This window comes from Saccopteryx bilineata, chromosome 10 (genome assembly GCF_036850765.1).
Source record: "Saccopteryx bilineata isolate mSacBil1 chromosome 10, mSacBil1_pri_phased_curated, whole genome shotgun sequence".
NCBI lineage: Eukaryota > Metazoa > Chordata > Mammalia > Chiroptera > Emballonuridae > Saccopteryx > Saccopteryx bilineata.
The window spans coordinates 11,637,839-11,657,204 of NC_089499.1; the positions used below are offsets into that span (position 1 = coordinate 11,637,839).

A 19,366-nucleotide genomic window follows, 5' to 3' on the forward strand; every position below is an offset into this window, starting at 1 on the left:
TTGGGTTTTAAATACCTCATTTGCTTGTATGTGTGATTTGTTCTGGTTTCTGGCTTCTCAGATTATCTGGGCGAATTTGTAGATTAAAAGAGGTTTAAATTATGCACCGCGCTAATAGAAAGTGTGCAAGACAAAACTGTGTCTGAAAGTTACACGCTTGGGTGAGAAAATGATGAAGAAATCCGAGAAACTGATACCGTAACTGTATGTAAGTCAGGGGAGTAGGAGATGTGGTTGTTACAGGTTCTTGGAGGGATTTCGGGAATGGCTGGCAAAGGGCTTTTCTGACCTGGGTTCTGAGTACAGCGGTGTACCTCTTATAATAATTCATTAAACTATACATTTATTTTGTTGGGTTTTCCATGTTTGTGTTTTGTTTTATAGTTTAAGAGGTAACAAATTTTTTGAAATTGATATTGGGAAGTCTAAGGTGAGGGATATCCTGAGATTGAGTAAGAAAGAATCTTAAAGTCATGGAATTTCAAATTGGAAGATAACTTAGAAGATCACCTTGTTTTCAAGAAATTAATTACTCATTTTACATAAAAACTTCAGCATCTTTTGCTGATATATTTGAAACTTTAATTAAGGTCTCATTTTTTTTTCTGGTGTAGTATCTTCATTTTAACAGTGTTGATTTGGTCTTATTTTGGTTATATTACATATCATGTATTGTTTACCTTTTGCCACGTTACTCTTGTTTAGGCTGCATTTGGGTGGGTCATGAGTCAGGATTGGTTCTTATTAATGAATAGTTTTTAGGAAGGGGAGGAATGTAAAAGGAACTTAGTAAAACTGTTCATTAAAGAAAATGGATACTATCTGTTCCCTTTTTTGGTTTCTATTGATTTAAATTCAGAATTCTCCCACATACTTTCTGCTTAGAATTTTTAAAATTTTCACTATCATTAGACTGATTTCTTCTGATTTGCTCTAGATTCTGGGTTTATAATTCAAATAACTAAATGTAATTACTAGCCTGTATATTTTTATAGTAGAATTTTCTCCATTTTACAGTAAGTTTTAGTTTCATTAGACAATGGAGTCATAGAATTTGTTATTCCTAGATTCTCAGATTACTGGTTTCCTATAATGAGACAGGGGTCAGCAAACTACTGCCTACTGGCCAAATCTGCCTCTGCTTGTTTTTGTATGGCCTACAACTGAGGATGAATAAGATCTAATGTACATCATACTGATTATAGTCAACAGTAGTACATACTTCAGAGTCACTAAGAGACTAGATCATAAATGTTTTCACCACAAAAAAGAAATGATAATGTGATGTGAAAGAGGTGTTACTATATAAATATATCAAATCAACATGATATAATATTACATGTCAATTATATCACTAAGATATTGAGATATAATTAACACATATAAAATGTACCCTTTTAAAATGCACAATTTAGTAATTTTTGGTATATTAACAAAGTTGTACAACCATTAGCATTATCTAATTTCAGTACATTTTCATCTATCCCCAAAGAAACTCCGTACTATTTATTAACTTACTTCTTTCTTGCATTCTCTGTTTCTAAGGAATGTTGCTATAGATTCTGACTTAAACATAAGCTGTGTTTACAGAGGCTATCTTACTTCTTGGATAATTTCTGGGATGTTTTCTATAGTCTAGTGTGGATAATTCTCCAAAAGAGATGCCAATTTAAAAGATATTTTTAGTTGAATAAATACTTTGATTATATAAATATTTTTGAGACTATGTTAAGATACCAAAATTACTATTTCACTTGACTTATAAAGAAAATCTAGTCGGATAGAAGATTACATCAAATCTTTACTCATGAAAAACGGGATTTTATTGGTCAAGAAAACGAATTCTTTTAACTGCTTATCTTGTAGATCAGTGGTAGTCAACCTGGTCCCTACCGCCCACTAGAGGATGTTCCAGCTTTCATGGTGGGCGGTAGCGGAGCAACCAAAGTATAAATAAAAAGATAGATTTAACGATAGTAAGTTGTTTTATAAAGATTTATCCTGCCAAACTTAGCGAAAATCTGACATAAAGTACTTGGTAAGTAATTATCATTATATACTTTAACTTGTAATTCTGTTTTATAAATTTTATAAAGTAAAGTTCCTTTCCTACTTTATAAATCACCATTACTGTGGAACTGGTGGGCAGTTAGAAAATTTTACTACTAACAGAGATACAAATGTGGGTGGTAGGTATAAAAAGGTTGACTACCCCTGTTGTAGATGATCAAGTGATTGGTTTAAAAAAATCTTCACTTAAAACAGGAGTTAGCAACAGGCCTTAAATAATATATAAATGAATTGAGCTTGGCTATGTTCCAATTAAACTTTATTTACAAATACAGGTAACAGGCTGAATTTGGCCTGGAAACCAGTAGTTTGCTAACTTCTGACTTCGAATAATATTGGTTTTATGCAATCTCTGTGGATTAGATGGAAATACTGTCATTTCAACTTTGTTTAGAGAGTATTTTTACATACATTGTTTCATTTGCTTCTCCTAATTTGAGGCTTGGTGGGACATATATTGCCCATCATTATACAGATATTGGCAGGAGCTGCTTTCCATTGTACACAGGTGTCAAGAGGCATTGGCTAAAATTGCCTTCGTTTCCTGATTTTGGTACGTGTGTTGGAAACAGCTGTCATTTTCCCTATTTTTGTTTTTAGGAACAAAATTCAACTTTAGGAAGCTGAATATAGGTTAGAGCAGAGGTCCCCAAACTTTTTACACAGGGGGCCAGTTCACTGTCCCTCAGACCGTTGGAGGGCTGGACTATAAAAAAAAAACAACTATGAACAAATCCCTATGCACACTGCACATATCTTATTTTAAAGTAACAAAACAAAACGGGAACAAATATCAATATAATATTTAAAATAAAGAACAAGTAAATTTAAATCAACAAACTGACCAGTATTTCAATGGGAACTATGCTCCTCTCACTGACCACCAATGAAAGAGGTGCCCCTTCTGGAAGTGCGGCTGGGGCCAGATAAATGGCCTCAGGGGGCCGCATGCGGCCGGCCTGAGGGCTGTAGTTTGGGGACCGTTGGGTTAGGGAATTGTTTGTTTATTTTCACCTTAGCTTTTTATCATCCTACAAAAAGAAAACAATGGTATCTAACACTTACTTGCAGGTGAATCTTCAGAATTTATAGAATTGTTAGATTTCTTTACATATTAAGTATCCTAGGGCCTCTGGTTGGCAAACCGCCGCTCGCGAGCCACATGCGGCTCTTTGGCCCCTTGAGTGTGGCTCTTCCACAAAATCCCACGTGCGGGCGTTACCTCGATAAGGAATGTACCTACCTATGTAGTTTAAGTTTAAAACATTTGGCTCTCAAAAGAAATTTCAGTCGTTGTACTGTTGATATCTGGCTCTGTTGACGAATGAGTTTGCCGACCACTCTGACCTAGGCTAATTAATCATGCCATTAACTGGCCTTTATGTGTGTCACTTTTGTTTCTGATTCAGGAGCTGGCGATGCTATTAGGCTGGCATTTTGTCAGGTGTGAGAAGCCGGCCCAGAGATGGAAAACTTCATTCTGTATGAGGAGATAGGCCGGGGAGCCAAGACCATCGTCTACAAAGGGCGGCGGAAGGGAACGATCAATTTTGTAGCTATTCTTTGCACTGATAAGTGCAAAAGGCCCGAAATAACCAACTGGGTAAGTCAAGTGTGTTCCCTTCCCTCTGGCAAAGGACAGAGCTGTGACTGGGGAGAATAAGTGGCAGGAAAACAGTGTATTGCACCCACTATAGCAAGTGCCACGTTTTCAGTCTGGATGGGCCTCCTTTTGTCTGTTTAGTGCCACCAGTCCTGAATAATGACTGATAAACATACCCAAGTCATTAGCAGCTTGGAGTTCTGTTTGCTTTGATAAGAGACAGGGAGAAAATACCTATGTTAGATCATTTACTTTTACATTTAATGTATGATTATGAAACTTTCCAAAGGGAGGACTTGGGAGAGAGCGACTTAGGTTGAAATAGCTGGGCCACGTAACAGCCCCGGCTCTTTGGACCAAACCTAACCCCCCCTTTTTTTTAAATTGTAGTAAAATACACACAACACAAAATTTACCACTTTAACCATTTTTAAGTGTGCAGGTTGGTGGTACTGAGTTCATGCGTATTGCTGTGCAGCCACCACCATCTCCAGAACTCTTTTTTTTTTTTTTTAAAGATTCTAATTATTGATTTTTAGAGAGAGGGGAAAGAGAGAGAGAGAGAGAGAGTAAGAGAGAAAGAGAGAGAGAGAATGGGGGGAGGAGCTGGAAGCATCAACTCCCATATGTGCCTTGACCAGGCAAGCCCAGGGTTTCGAACTGGCGACCTCAGCATTTCCAGGTCGACGCTTTATCCACTGCGCCACCACAGGTTAGGCCAAGAGTTAGTTTTTTTAGAGGAAGTTTTAGGTTCACAGCAAAATTAAGAGAAAGGTAACAGATTTCCCGTATACTCTCTGCCCCATTATCAGCACCCCTGCAACAAGGGGCACATTTCTACAATTGATGAAACTTACCTTGAAACATCAAAATCACCCAAAGTCCGTAGCTGACATTAGGATTCACTTTTGGTGTTGGACATTCCACGGGTTTGGACCAGTGTATAATGACATGTGTCTGTCATTACGATACCACACAGAAGAGTCTCACTGCCCTAAAAATTCTCTGTGCTCCCTCTAGTCCCCTTTCCTCCCGCTCCCTCCCTCTGCCTCCCCCTGCCTCCCCCTGCCTCCCCCTACCTCCCGCTGCCTCCCCCTGCCTCCCTCTGCCACCTGCTGCCTCCCCCTGCCTCCCCCTGCCTCCCTCTGCCACCTGCTGCCTCCCCCTGCCTCCCTCTGCCTCCCTCTGCCTCCCCCTTCCTCCCCCTGCCTCCCTCTGCCACCTGCTGCCTCCCCCTGCCTCCCTCTGCCTCCCGCTGCCTCCCTCTGCCTCCCCCTTCCTCCCCCTGCCTCCCTCTGCCACCTGCTGCCTCCCCCACCCCCTTCCCTCCCCTGCTTCCCCCTGCCTCCCCATACCTGGCACCCTCTGATCTTTTCCTGTCTCCATAGATTTGCCTTTACAGAATGTCATATAATTGGAATCATTCAGTATGTAGCCTTTTCAGATTGGCTTCTTCATTTAGACACAGAGAAACCTTAAATGCCTATTGCTGTTTGTGGCTTGTAGCTCATTTCTTTTTATCACTGAAAAGTATTCCTTTGTGTATATGTACCAGTTTGCTTATTTGTTCAACTATTGAAGGGCGTCTTGATTGCTTTCAGTTTTGAATAAGGCTGCTGCCAACATCTAAGTTTTCAACCCCATGGGGTGAATACTGAGATGGTGATTGCCGAATGGGCCAGAACTCTCTTCATCTTGCCGAACTGAAGCATTATACACATTAAAAATAATCCCCCATGTCCCTGTCCCCCAGCTCCTCACAGCCACCGTTGTGCTCTCTGTCTCTGAAAGGTACCTCGTATAAATGTAATCGTACAGCCCTGGCCGGTTGGCTCAGTGGTAGAGCGTCGGCCTGGTGTGCAGAAGTCCCGGGTTCGATTCCCGGCCAGGGCACACAGGAGAAGCACCCATCTGCTTCTCCACCCCTCCCCCTCTCCTTCCTCTCTGTCTCTCTCTTCCCCTCCCGCAGCCAAGGCTCCATTGGAGCAAAGATGGCCCGGGCGCTGGGGATGGCTCCTTGGCCTTTGCCTCAGGCGCTAGAATGGCTCTGGTCGCGGCAGAGTGACGCCCCAGAGGGGCAGAGCATCGCCCCCTGGTGGGCAGAGCGTCGCCCCTGGTGGGCGTGCCGGGTGGATCCCGGTCGGGCGCATGCGGGAGTCTGTCTGACTGTCTCTCCCAGTTTCCAGCTTCAGAAAAATACAAAAAAAAAAAAAATAATAATAAAAAAAATAAATGGAATCATACATTTTTTTTTGTGACTGATTTATGTCACTAGGCATAATGTCCTCAGGGTTAATCCATATTGTGACACGTGTCAGGACTTCTTTCTTTCTTAGACTGAATAATATTCCATCATGTGTATATGCGACGTTTGGCTTATCCGTTCACCTGCGTGTAGACATTTGGATTGCTTTCACGTGTCATCTGTTGTGAATAATGCCGTGGGAACATGGGTGTGCAACTATTTTGAGACTCTGCTTTCACTCTGGTGTGTATATTCCCAGAAGTGGAGTTGCTGGATCCCATAGTAACTCCGTTGACTTTTTTGAGGAATGTCCATACTGTTTTCCGCGGAGGCCGTATCATTTAACATTTCCACCAACAGTGACTAGAGGATCTCGCCTCTCTACATCTTTACCAATACTTGTTACTTTCCATTTTTTGTTTTTCTTGAAAATAGGCGTTATAATGGGTGTGAGGAGATGCTGGCTTTTGAAAGGAGTGTGGACAGTTGAGGGGAGATGGGTGTGTGTGACATGATGCAGATTAGTTGTTGGGAACACAAGGAGTCTCTTCTGGTTAGGCTTTCTCTGAGACGAGAAATGAAGCCATCCGTTAGGAGCGGCAGGGATGGGCAGGCGGTGTTCGGGAAAGCGGTGTGAATAGTTCCTTGGAGGACTGGCTGGCTGGAGCCATTTGAGACTGGGGATCATAAGCTGAAGGAGGATCGGTCGGCATGGTTTGTGTCTGCTTCAGCTGTGTGGGTATCTACAGTGTGGAATTTGCCCAGAATTGGAATCCTAGAGTGAGCGAGCTGGACAGGAAGTGAGGGTTGGTCACGCACTGGGATGTGGGGAAGAGATGGACATAATGCAGTTATTAGTAAAAACCTTGCACTGCTGCCCAATAGAAATATAAAAGGGGCTACAAATCTAATTTTTAAGTTCATAGTAGCCCCATTGAAAAATGAAAAGTAACCCTGGCCGGTTGGCTCAGTGGTAGAGCGTCGGCCTAGCGTGCGGAGGACCCGGGTTCGGTTCCTGGCCAGGGCACACAGGAGAAGCACCCATTTGCTTCTCCACCCCTCCGCCGCGCTTTCCTCTCTGTCTCTCTCTTCCCCTCCCGCAGCCAAGGCTCCATTGGAGCAAAGATGGCCTGGGCGCTGGGGATGGCTCTGTGGCCTCTGCCTTAGGCGCTAGAGTGGCTCTGGTCGCAACATGGCGACGCCCAGGATGGGCAGAGCATTGCCCCCTGGTGGGCAGAGCGTCGCCCCATGGTGGGCGTGCTGGGTGGATCCCGGTCGGGCGCATGTGGGAGTCTGTCTGACTGTCTCTCCCTGTTTCCAGCTTCAGAAAAAAGAAAAAAAAAAAAAGAAAAAAAAAAAGAAAATGAAAAGTAGGTGAAATTAATATTTTTTTTCCTTTTTTTCCAAGTGAGAGGAGGGGGGATAGACTCCTTGCACACGCCCTGACTGGTATCCGCCCGGCAACCCGTCTGGGCCGATGCTCTGCCCATCTGGGGCCGTGCTCACAACTGAGCTTCGTAGTGTCTGAGGTAGAGGTTCCACAGAGCCATCTCAGCACCTGGGGCTGATGTGCTCGAACCAGTTCATCCATGGCTGTGGGAGGAGAAGAGGGAGAGAAAAAAAGAGAGGAGAGGGGGAAGGGTGGAGAAGCAGACGGGCGCTTCTCCTGTGTGCCCTGATCGGGAATCGAACCCGGGGCCTCCACACGCCGGGCTGATGCTCTACCACCCAGCCAACCAGCCAGGGCCATAATTTTATTAATTTATTTTATTTACTCCAATATATCATATATAGTGTGTTATTTCAACATGCAGTTGATATAAAAGTTATTAATATTTTTCTTTTTCATTTTTTTTTTTTTTGTATTTTTCTGAAGCTGGAAACGGGGAGAGACAGTCAGACAGACTCCCGCATGCGCCCGACCAGGGTCCACCCGGCACGCCCACCAGGGGCGACGCTCTGCCCACCAGGGGGCGATGCTCTGCCCCTCCGGGGCATCGCTCTGCCACGACCAGAGCCACTCTAGCGCCTGGGGCAGAGGCCAAGGAGCCATCCCCAGCACCCGGGCCATCTTTGCTCCAATGGAACCTTGGTTGCGGGAGGGGAAGAGAGAGACAGAGAGGAAGGAGGGGGGTTGGAGAAGCAAATGGGCGCTTCTCCTATGTGCCTTGGCCGGGAATTGAACCCGGGTCCCCCGCACACCAGGCCGACGCTCCACTGCTGAGCCAACCGGCCAGGGCCAATATTTTTCTTTTTCGATGTGCAGTATTTAGTATCTGGTGTACATTTTACACACAGAGCTTGTCTCTGTTCAGACCAGCTGCTTCTCCAGGGCACAGCCGCCCTTTGTGGAGCGTGGCCCCGTATTGGACAGTGCAGGCCCCAGATGGGCGGTTGAGGTGGGGCCCGGGGTCTGAAGAGTGATAGAGGGGGGGTGTCGGGTCGGTGTGCTGGCACCTGAGTTCTGTTGGCATTTCCAAGGCTCTCCCTCTTCCCCTGCCTGAGTCAGTGGGTACCTGTGTAAACATGCTCACCAGTGGCCCCCCATTCTGTAAGGGCCGCATCATTGGGGCTTGATTACAAGCCCCTCCTCAAATTCTCTCTCCATCTTTACTTTTGGTTTTCTCCTCATCTGTTTTCTGAATTACATGGATTCATTTTCATTTATTTGTGTGGCAAATGTGAACCCGCCTCGTCCTTCCCTAGTGTACCGTATTCTATTTTAATAAGAGCTCCGTATCTCCACAAATCGTGGGTCTGTAGTCTGCGTCCAGTGAGAGTAGAATTTGGATGTGATTTTGTTTTTTTAAAGAGAACTGGAAAACAAGAATTGAGAGCGTTTTGGTAGTCATCAGCAGATTCACACATAGCTGTGGTTTTCCCATGAGATTTTAAAAGGAGGAAGCAAGAATCCCCCAAGCAATTTAGTACTTTTTAATGGCAGGCTTCTTTCTGCATTTTTATTGTTGAATTTTTAATTCACTCTTGACCTAATGGAGATGTACATTTTAAGATCTGTGTTCATTTTAATGATTCTTCTTTTAATAATCTAAGTGAATTGACGATATTAGGATTCCCTAAGAATGTTTTTTTAAAAAATTGTAGACTCCTGAGAGTTCTTTTATAAAGTATATTATAGAAGGACTACATTATCATTGTAGAAAGTTTGGACCGTATAGAAAAATAAATAAAGGAAAACAGCATTCTTCTATTACCTGAAGACAGTGATTGTTACATTTTGGTTTGTTTCTTCTAGTCTTTTCTCTTGTTAATTAAAAAAAAATAATTTTCTAATGATGATATCATATAATTTTGTTTCTTGCCTTTTCACTTAGTATTATAACTATCATTTTTCCATGTTGCTCTGAAATTAAGTAAACATTTTAATGCTGGCATAATATTTTGTAAGTTGATATATAGCTTATTTTACTATTATTGAGCGTTTAGGTCTTTTTACATAGTAATTTTTTAAAAAAATTCTTTTTATGAAAGTAGTGTGTACTTACTATAGAAAATAGAAAAAAATAGAATAAAAAAGTAATTCTGTTCATTACAATAGCTTTTTTGGATTTTTTAATACCTTTTGGCCATTTTCCTATGTATAATTTATTTTTTTTCAATATTGTATTTACCCAAACACACAAAACTATATTGCACAAGTTTTAAAAAAATCATTTTTAAAATTGCGCACTAAATTAGCATTTTTCCATGTGACCTGCCTTCATAGCCATCATTTTGATGTTCGTAAAGAATTTCACCAATGAATTTCATTATTATTCATTTCCCAATTGCGTATTTACGTGTTTTTTAATGGATGCGAGAGTTTTAAGGACTTTTTTAGTGTGAATGTTGTGTCTTTTATAGGTCCGCCTCACCCATGAAATTAAACACCAGAATATTGTAACTTTTCATGAATGGTATGAAACCAGCAATCATTTGTGGCTAGTAGTGGAACTCTGCACAGGTAAGCCACGGTATTTGGTTTTAAAAAAAACATAGGATATAGATTTTGTTATTTTCCTTTCTTTTGCAAATGTAAGTGTTGATATTATTGACTATGTTAACTTGAAAATCTCATTTGATGGATATTAGAGAAGGGTAAGGAGCTAAGATGTTTGGTAAGAGGAAGATTTATTTCATTTATTTTCTATTTGTTAAAAAATTTTTTAGAGAAGGGGAGGCAGAGAGACAGACTCCTGCATGCTCCCTGACTAGGATCCACCTGGCATGACCACCAGGGGGCGATGCTCTGTCCATCAGGGGCCCTTGCTCTGTTGCAACTGGAACCATTTTTTAGGGCCTGAAATGGAGGCCATGGAGCCATCCTCAGTGCCTGGGGCCAACTTGCTCTAATTGAGCCATGGCTGCAGGAGAGGAAGAGAAGACAGAGAGAGAGAGAGAGAAATGAGAGGGGGATGGGTGGAGAAGCAGATGGTCACTTCTTTTGTGTGCCCGGGCAGGACATCCATATGCTGGGCCAACTCTCTACCACTGAGCCAACCAGCCAGGGTCAAGAGGAAGATTTATGTAAAGTTCAATTTGGTATTAACTTTGGCATCAAAAGTTAGTAAACCACTTACATAAAAATTTTGAAATGTTGTTTAGAGGTAATTTATCAAACCACTTTTTTCATTTAATGAAAACAAAGTATTTAGGACAATTAGCTATTAATTAGCTCATTAGTTTATAAAGTGATTTTTTTTTTTTTTCTGAAGCTGGAAATGGGGAGAGACAGACAGACTCCCGCATGTGCCCGACCGGGATCCACCCGGCACGCCCACCAGGGGCGACGCTCTGCCCACCAGGAAGCGATGCTCTGCCCCTCCGGGGCGTCGCTCTGCTGCGACCAGAGCCACTCTAGCGCCTGGGGCAGAGGCCAAGGAGCCATCCCCAGCGCCCGGGCCATCTTTGCTCCAATGGAGCCTTGGCTGCGGGAGGGGAAGAGAGAGACAGAGAGGAAGGAGAGGGGGAGGGGTGGAGAAGCAAATGGGTGCTTCTCCTGTGTGCCCTGGCCGGGAATCGAACCCGGGACTTCTGCACGCCAGGCCGACGCTCTACCACTGAGCCAACCGGCCAGGGCCTAAAGTGATTTTTTTTTTTTTTTTCCTTTCATTTTTTCTGAAGCTGGAAACAGGGAGAGACAGTCAGACAGACTCCCGCATGCGCCCGACCGGGATCCACCCAGCACGCCCACCAGGGGCGACGCTCTGCCCATCCTGGGCGTCGCCATGTTGCAACCAGAGCCACTCTAGCGCCTGAGGCAGAGGCCACAGAGCCATCCCCAGCGCCCGGGCCATCTTTGCTCCAATGGAGCCTTGGCTGCGGGAGGGGAAGAGAGAGACAGAGAGGAAAGCGCGGCGGAGGGGTGGAGAAGCAAATGGGCGCTTCTCCTGTGTGCCCTGGCCGGGAATCGAACCCGGGTCCTCCGCACGCTAGGCCGACGCTCTACCGCTTAAAGTGATTTTTTTTTTAATGAACTGAATACCTTCTGTTTATAAAAACTTAAGCAATATGGAAAAATGTAAAGATGAATCAACAAATAACACCACCTAGGGATAGAGAAGTAACACGTTAGCGTCCTTGCTTGTTACAGCTTCCTAAGACTGTATACAGGGAGAAAGGTGACTGAATACATAGATACTCTCTGGCTTTTAGTTTCAGTGTCTTCAGGGAAAAAAAATCTTAACAAGTACCACGGTTAGTATACTTCTGTTTATTCACTGAGTAAAATGAAAATTCATTGTAATTATATCTAGCTTTATGAGTCTTGCCGATTACATTGGCATTTAGATTTTGTAAAACTTTGATGGCAGAGGTGTGACCGGGACTGTGGAATGGTAGAGAGATAGAATTCCCCAGGTGTCTGCCTTTGGCCCATTATTTCCTCAGTGGTGTGCTCTAAGGGAATGATTTTCTAAGGGGTATGGAAAGGCCCCATTTTTTCTTTCTTTCCTTTTTTTTTTTTGCCCTGCAGTAGTTTGCAGAATGTGACCTAACTTTGCACAGGAGTAAATGTGACTCTAAATTTGCGTAATGTGATTTAAGTGCACTGTTTGGGTTAGTGTTTACCACAAAATTTTGCAGCTGTTCAATTCCTCAGGGCTCTGGAGCGAGGAATCCCAGCACCAGGGTGCTTCTTCCTGCATCCCACCTGCTCATGCCCGGAGCAGCCCCAGACCGCACAGCCGGCCTCCCTGGGCTGGCCCTGAGCGTAGACATGGATTTCTGATAGGGTGCTTGTCCCTTGTCCCTCGGGTTCGTTCGCATGTGTGTTTCCCCGGGAGACTCTCCAGGCGCACTCGACTCGATCCCTTTCTTCATCCCCACGATCTTCCAGCATGCAGCCTTGCGGAGGCACTGTGTAATGTTGGGTGGCTTAACATGGGCTTGAATCCACTTGCAGGTGGTTCCTTAGAAATGGTCATTGCTCAAGACAAGAACCTCCCGGAAGACGTTGTGAGAGAATTTGGGACTGACCTGATTACTGGATTGCACCATCTTCACCAGCTTGGCATTCTCTTTTGTGACATTTCTCCTGGGAAGGTAATTCATGAAAGCTTCGATTTCCTAACTGCTTGTGTTCTTAAGGTACTGTGCTTCCTCCCAGGTCTTTTTATTGTTAGATACAATTTTAAGTATGAAACATCTTGAAATTTTAACATTTTTTTAAATAAAAGGAAACTATATATATTTTAGCTATTTGTTTAGCTCCCTGTTGAAGTCCTTCCAGAATGCAGAGCTCCCCCCCCCATTTCAGAGCCCAGTGAGTAATTATAACGGCTGAGGTGTATTGCCAACGACGAGGTCAACAGACCTGTGAATAAGGCCCTCCATTCTTAGAGTACACAGCTATGAGCCATTACTTCAGTTTGGTAGTGAGGTTTTTGGTTATTTATGTATGATTCCTGATATTATAGCTACAATTACTTTGTTGTTGTTAAACTAATTATCCATAACTACCTGTGCTTCCATGTGGTTGTCAGGAACCCTGTTTGGTTTCTTAGTCACAGCTGACAGTGACATTTAGAAGCCGTGTGCCCTGGACAAGCCCCCCCCCCCGTCTTTGTTTCTTGTCTCTGACATGGAGACAGATGTTTCAGGGTGATTGTGAGGATTACATGTTAAGTTTGGGAGAAGCTTCTAGGACACTTTCTGGTACGTAATGTGCCCTGAATCAGAGACATCAATTATCTTTGTAAGTACATGATCTTAGGGATTGTTTTATTACTGGTTTGAGTTGCTACTGTTCTTTTGGTAGTGGGTATATAAAAAAGTGAAAAGTTGGATATTTCCTTGTTAAACATAATTATAAGCCATCGGTGTGAGAACACAATTAAACCTAAAGAACTCCATAAAAGCTCTTGTAATGAGTAAAAATCCTTGTTTGAAAGTCATATACTCGTCATATAAAGTCTCTTGCCACTTCGTTGTGGTCACAGCCCTGAAAGCAGCCAGGAGTGGTACACAAATGCATAGGTGTGGTTTGTTTCAATAGAACTTTATTCTTGGACTTTAAAATTTGAATCTCATGTAATTTTCACGTGTCAAGAAATATGACCTTATTATTTTTTCAACCATTCGGAAATGTAGAAAGCACTCTCAGCTGGTGCCTGCGCAGAACCAGGTGCAGGCTGGGGTTTGGCCTGCAGGCTGCCCTGTCCCGGCCTCTGTGTGGGAGTTGTTTAAATGGGGTCTGGCATCAGCTGTTTATTATCTAGGAAATTCAGGCTGGTTTGTGATGTAACTTTTATTCTAGAGCTGGGGTTGGCAGCATCGGGTGGGATGCCCGTTTCTGTGAACAGTGTTTTACTGGAGCACGACCTCACCCTTTCATTTGTGTATGTTGGTGGCTGCAGTGTTGAGTAGTCGACACAAAGACTTATGGTTTGCAAAGTCGGAAAGATTTACTAACTTAAAAAAAAATTTGCTGGCCCCTCCCACTGGTTCTCAAAGTGCGTTCCGCAGACCAGCAGTGTTAGTGTTACCTGGGACTCATTGGAAATGCAGGTTCTTGGACCCACCCCTGACTTGGTGAATCATAAACTCTGGATAGGGACTAGCAGTTTTTCTTAACTATTCTCCCAAGGGATTCTGGCGCTCAAAAACATTTAAAAGTCCCTGTAGACTCTTAACAGACATCCTTAGTATTTGTGGTTAGAAGTTAAGGGCAAACTTTAAATTGCTTTTACAAACCCAAAGCCAGCTGACTCATTGAAACTTCCCATAAAGATTTTTAATGACTCTGGAGAAAAAAATTCAAAGTAGTAGAACATTGGTTTCTGGCATAGTTTCAACCTTCAACAGATAACTTCTAATCACAAATGATATTAGCAGACTTGAGTACTGAGCACCTGCTAATCACTGTTCAAACCCCTTTGCATGATAACCTCAGTTAAGCCTTCCAACAATCTGAAGTTAAGTATAATTTTTTTCATTTTATAGGTTGAGAGACTGATTTAGAAAGGTTAAATTAAGTAAATTCTTCAGGTCAGATTGCCTGTAAGTGGCGGGTGGGCCTACAGCTCACATTTAGGTGTCTAATTTCAAAACCTTTGCTTTAATTGTACATTGTAGGAACAACACCTCTGACAGGTGGGTTTTCAAATCCTTCTTCAGCTGCAGTGAGGATGAGAGAGTATAGCTTGTTCCATATACATTGTTCTTAAAAGCCTGAGGTTTCCCTGAGTGGTTATATAATATATGCATTATGTACATCTGAAAATGGACAATTTAATATTTGATTCTATTGTTAAAATGTTGGATTTATTTTTCTTCAGCTTTTTTTTAAAGTAAGCATTTCATCTTTTGAGTTGTAATGAAATAAAAAAGCCACTGCTCACAATGTTTTATGAGATTATAAGAGGCACTGATGGAAGAGTTTATTGAATTAGCTTCTGAATGTGTGTACTTTTTAATCTGCATAGATACTCTTGGAAGGGCCCGGCACACTGAAGTTCAGTAATTTCTGCCTGGCAAAAGTGGAAGGGGAAAACTTGGAAGAGTTCTTTGCTTTGATGGCCACTGAGGAAGCAGGAGGTGATAGTGGGGAGAATGTACTGAAGAAAAGCATGAAAAGTAGAGTCAAAGGTATGTGGAGAGTTTTAAGATCCTAACTCTAACATTGATAAGAGTATGATGGTTATGGGGAGAGGGGAGAAAGGGAGAGGGAAAGGGGGAGGGGGAGGGGCACAAAGAAAACTAGATAGAAGGTGACAGAGGACAATCTGACTTTGGGTGATGGGTATGCAACATAACTGAACGACAAGATAACTGGACATGTTATCTTTGAATATATGTATCCTGATTTACTGATGTCGCCCCATTAAAAAAATAAAATTATATATATAAAAAAAAGATCCTAACTCTAGTTGTGGGCCACCTAAGTTAAATTAGGGGATAATGCTGACCTTTCGTTAGTCAAATAATGTATGGAAAATAGTGATGACCAGAAGTCTGGATATCAGCATGGCTTTGTCGATGGCCTGAAGGTTTCCCTGTGGAACTAATACAGTGTAAGGCACGAGGAACCCCTGACACCTGGTCTCTTACCCTGAGCTTTCTCTGTTGCTGACTACTCATAAGAACATAGGGTTTTGTCATAGAGAGGTTTTGTCTCCCTTCTGGCCATATTGTCAGCACTTAGTACAGTGCCTGGCACACACTAGTGGTTCAGTAGCTATTTGTTCAACTTTGTTGAACAGCTGATATTTGCAATTAAGAAAGATTATCAGGGTTTCACTTTTGGGAGGTGATTTTTTTTTTTTCCAAGGGAGGAGGGGAGATAGAGACACAGACTCCTGCATGCTCCCTGACCAGGATCCACCTGCAAACTCTGTTTAGGACCAGTGTTCTGTCCATCTGGGGCTTGTAACTGAGCTATTTTTAGCACCTGAGATGTAGGCTCCACAGAGCCATCCTCAGTACCCAGGGTCAATATGCTCGAATTAATTGAGCCATGGCTGTGGGAGAGAAAGAGAGAGAGAGAGAGAGTAAGAAGGGGGGGGGAGGAGTGTAGAAGCATATGGTCGCTTCTCCTGTGTGCTCTGACCAGGAATCGAACCTGGGACATCCACATCCTGGGCCAATGCTCTACCACTCAGCCAGCTTGCCAGGCCTGGGAGGTGATTCTAACAGTGAGCTAGGGCCTGGGGTGTTAGCTGTAATTAAGAGGAGAGTGTGAAATGCTATTTCTCGCACCAGAACTTACGAGAGCAGCAGTAAAGAGCTTTGGTCTTCAAGTTCCCTGTAAGAGGTACTTGAGATGTTGGGGCCCTTGAATCTCTAGTCTGTTCACCATTAACGAAAGGGCTCCGTGAGAGAGGGCAGCATCCTTAGGCTTGATTGTTACATGGCCTAAGATGGAGGAATGAGGGAAAGGGATGGGGGCAGCAGTTAAATGTAGGCCCCACAAATATAACGAAAGGTAACTTAACTTTCGGGGCCAGTCTTGTATGTGATAAAATTTCATGCCCAAGGAGGAGGCTTGGCATGAGATTCTCAAACATTATTTCATATGATGATTGGTGTTCTGTGAAAATTAATATTGTGGACTATGTTAGTAGAATATTGTTTTAAGTTATTATTTATGACTTTATTGTAGAAAAAAGAAGGTGATATATTTTAGGAATGCATATTTGAAATAGTCCCTTTTAGTAAGGGGAGGATATCTGTGTTGTGGACAGATAGGTCAGTTTCTAGCTCAGTTACTTCTGAGCTAGAATAGTTAGAACTGTCCCCATGATGGGGCAGGTTAACTTCTTTGACCAAGGATGGGAGACATTCTTGTAACTATTAGTCCTGATCTTCAGGTATCACCAAAGTTATTGGCTACTCACCTTCACATCCCTGTGGTATGAAAATAAAAGGAAAAATAAAACCACTGCTCTTTCTCTAGAGCCTTTGAGAACTTACACTCTAAGTGTGGCAATGAACAAGGCACTTGAAATAAAAACCTTGCATTCGACATCTGCAAGTGATTGGGTATTGTGGTGGGATTGACAGAAGTCACAAAGGAGCTCATACTTTGTATGAGTGCAGAAGTGCTCATATGATAAAAAACTCTTGTATATAAGAAACATTTTCTGAATGATCTAATGGTAACTACCCCTGGAGAAACCAAAACTGAAACACATAGCTTAAAAAGAAGAGGAAATAGAGGAAAGAAGCATGGAATACCACCAAACCAACCAACCAATCAACCAACAAACAAAAAAACCCTGACAGAAATACAAAGGTGAAGAACCAAAGGAGACACAGAGCTACCAGAAAACAAAACATAACATGGCTATAAGATATCGCATCGTAGGGGTTCCTAAAGGAGAAGAGAACGAACAAGCAATAGAGAACTTGTCTGAAAAAAAACTTTTATAGCTGAAAACTTCCCTAATTTGATGAAGGAAAAAGTCATGCAAGTTCAAGCACCAAGTTCCGTCCCACCCAAGATGCATAATTAAATAGACAAAGTTAAGAGACAAAGAATACTAAAAGCTGCAAGAGAAAAGCAATTAATTACCTACAAAGGAGCCTCAGTGAGGCTGGTATCTGACTTCTCAACAGAAACACTTTAGGCCAGAAGGGATTGGCAAGAAACATTTAAAGTGATGCAAAACAAGAATCTACAACAAAGTCTACTCTACCTAGTAAAACTATCATTTAAAATTGAAGAAGAAGCCATACTTCTTAACACATTTTATGAAGCCCACATAACCCTGATATCAAAATCTGGCAAAGACAATACAAAAAAACGACAACTACAGACCATTGTCTATAATGAAAACAGATGCAAAAATCCTAAACAAAATACTAACAAATTAAATACAACAATACATAATGATCAAGTGGGGTTCATGCACAAGGATGGTTCAACATATGTAATTTGATCAATGTAATATACCACATCAACAAAACAAAGGACAAAAATCATATCCTATCAATAGATGCAGAAAAGGCATTTGATAAGATACAACATTCATTCATGTTTAAAACATTCAGTAAAATGGGTATAGAAAGTACCTCAACATAATAAAAGCCATATATGACAAACCACCTGCCAACATCATATTAACCGGTATAAAACTAAAAGCTTTTCCTTTAAAGTCAGGAACAAGACAAGGCTACTCATTCTTTCAACTGTTATTCAACATAGTACTGGAAGTCTTAGCCAGAGTAATCCGCCAAGGGAAAGAAATAAAAGGCACCCATATTGGGAAAGAAGTAGTAAAGGTATCACTTTTTGCAGATGAACATGATCCTATATATAGTAAACCCCAAAGACTCCACTGAAAAACTATTAGAAACATAAATAAATAAAGTCATAGAATACAAAATCAATACACAAAACTCTACTGCTTTCCTATATGCCAACAATGAAACTTCAGAAAATGAATTGAAAAAAGAATTTCTTTTACAATTGCTACAACAAAAAAATAAAGTACCTAGGAATAAACTTAAGGACCTATATAATGAAAACTACAAAGCATTATTAAAAGAAATTGAAAAAGATGCATTGAAATGGAAAAATATTTTATGTTCATGGATTGGAAGAATCAACATAGTAAAAATGGCCATATAATCCAAAGCCATATACAAATTTAATGCAATCCCCCTTAAAATCCTAGTGTCATTTTTTAAAGAAGTAGAACAAAACCCACAAGGTTTGTATGGAACTGTAAAAGACCCTGAATATCAAAGCAATCCTGAGCAAAAAGAATGGAGCTGGAAGTATTATACTACCTGACTTCAAATTATACTATAGAGCCATGATAATTAAAACAGCGTGGTATTGGCAGAAAAACAGACATACAGATCAATAGAACAGAATCGAGAGCCCAGAAATAAAACCACATATGTATGGACAAACTGTCTTTGACAAAAGAGCCAAAATCAAACAACGGAGAAAAAGCCTCTTCAATAATAGTGGTGTTGGGAAATTTGGAAAGCCACATGCACAAGAATGAAATGATTACAGTTTGTCCCCATGCACAAGAACTAATTCAAAATGGATCAAAGACCTAAATATAAGATCTGAAACAATAAATTACATAGAAGAAAATGTAAGTACCAAACTTATGGATCTTGGCCACAAAGAACATTTTATGAATTTGACCCCAAAGGCAAGGGAAGTAAAGGCAACAATAAATTAATGGGACTAAACTAAAAGGCTTTGACACAGCAAAAGAAAGAACAACAACAGAAAAGGCAGCCAACCAAATGGGAGATGATATTCATAAACAACAGCTACATTATGGGGTTAATATACAAAATGTATAAAAACTCAACAACAAACAAGCAAACAGTCCAATTAAAAAATGAAGAGAGGAGGGCCCTGGCTGGTTGGCTCAGTGGTAGAGCGTCAGCCTGGCATGCAGGATTCCCCGGTTTGATTCCCGGCCAGGGCACATGGGAGAAGCGCCCATCTGCTTGTCCACCCCTCCCCCTCTCCTTCCTCT

The 19,366-nt window shown here is 42.0% G+C and overlaps 1 protein-coding gene across 2 annotated transcripts in view; it reads left to right on the forward strand.

Moving 5' to 3' along the window:
* Positions 1–19,366, forward strand: part of ULK4 (unc-51 like kinase 4) — a 400,554-nt gene that overhangs the window by 725 nt on the left and 380,463 nt on the right. For both annotated transcript variants that reach the window (XM_066245324.1, XM_066245325.1), the window contains exons 2-5: positions 3,480–3,673; positions 9,783–9,882; positions 12,322–12,461; positions 14,843–15,005. In XM_066245324.1, the coding sequence (XP_066101421.1) occupies positions 3,536–3,673; positions 9,783–9,882; positions 12,322–12,461; positions 14,843–15,005 (541 nt within the window). In that variant the 5' untranslated portion in view covers positions 3,480–3,535. The remainder of the gene's footprint in view (positions 1–3,479; positions 3,674–9,782; positions 9,883–12,321; positions 12,462–14,842; positions 15,006–19,366) is intronic.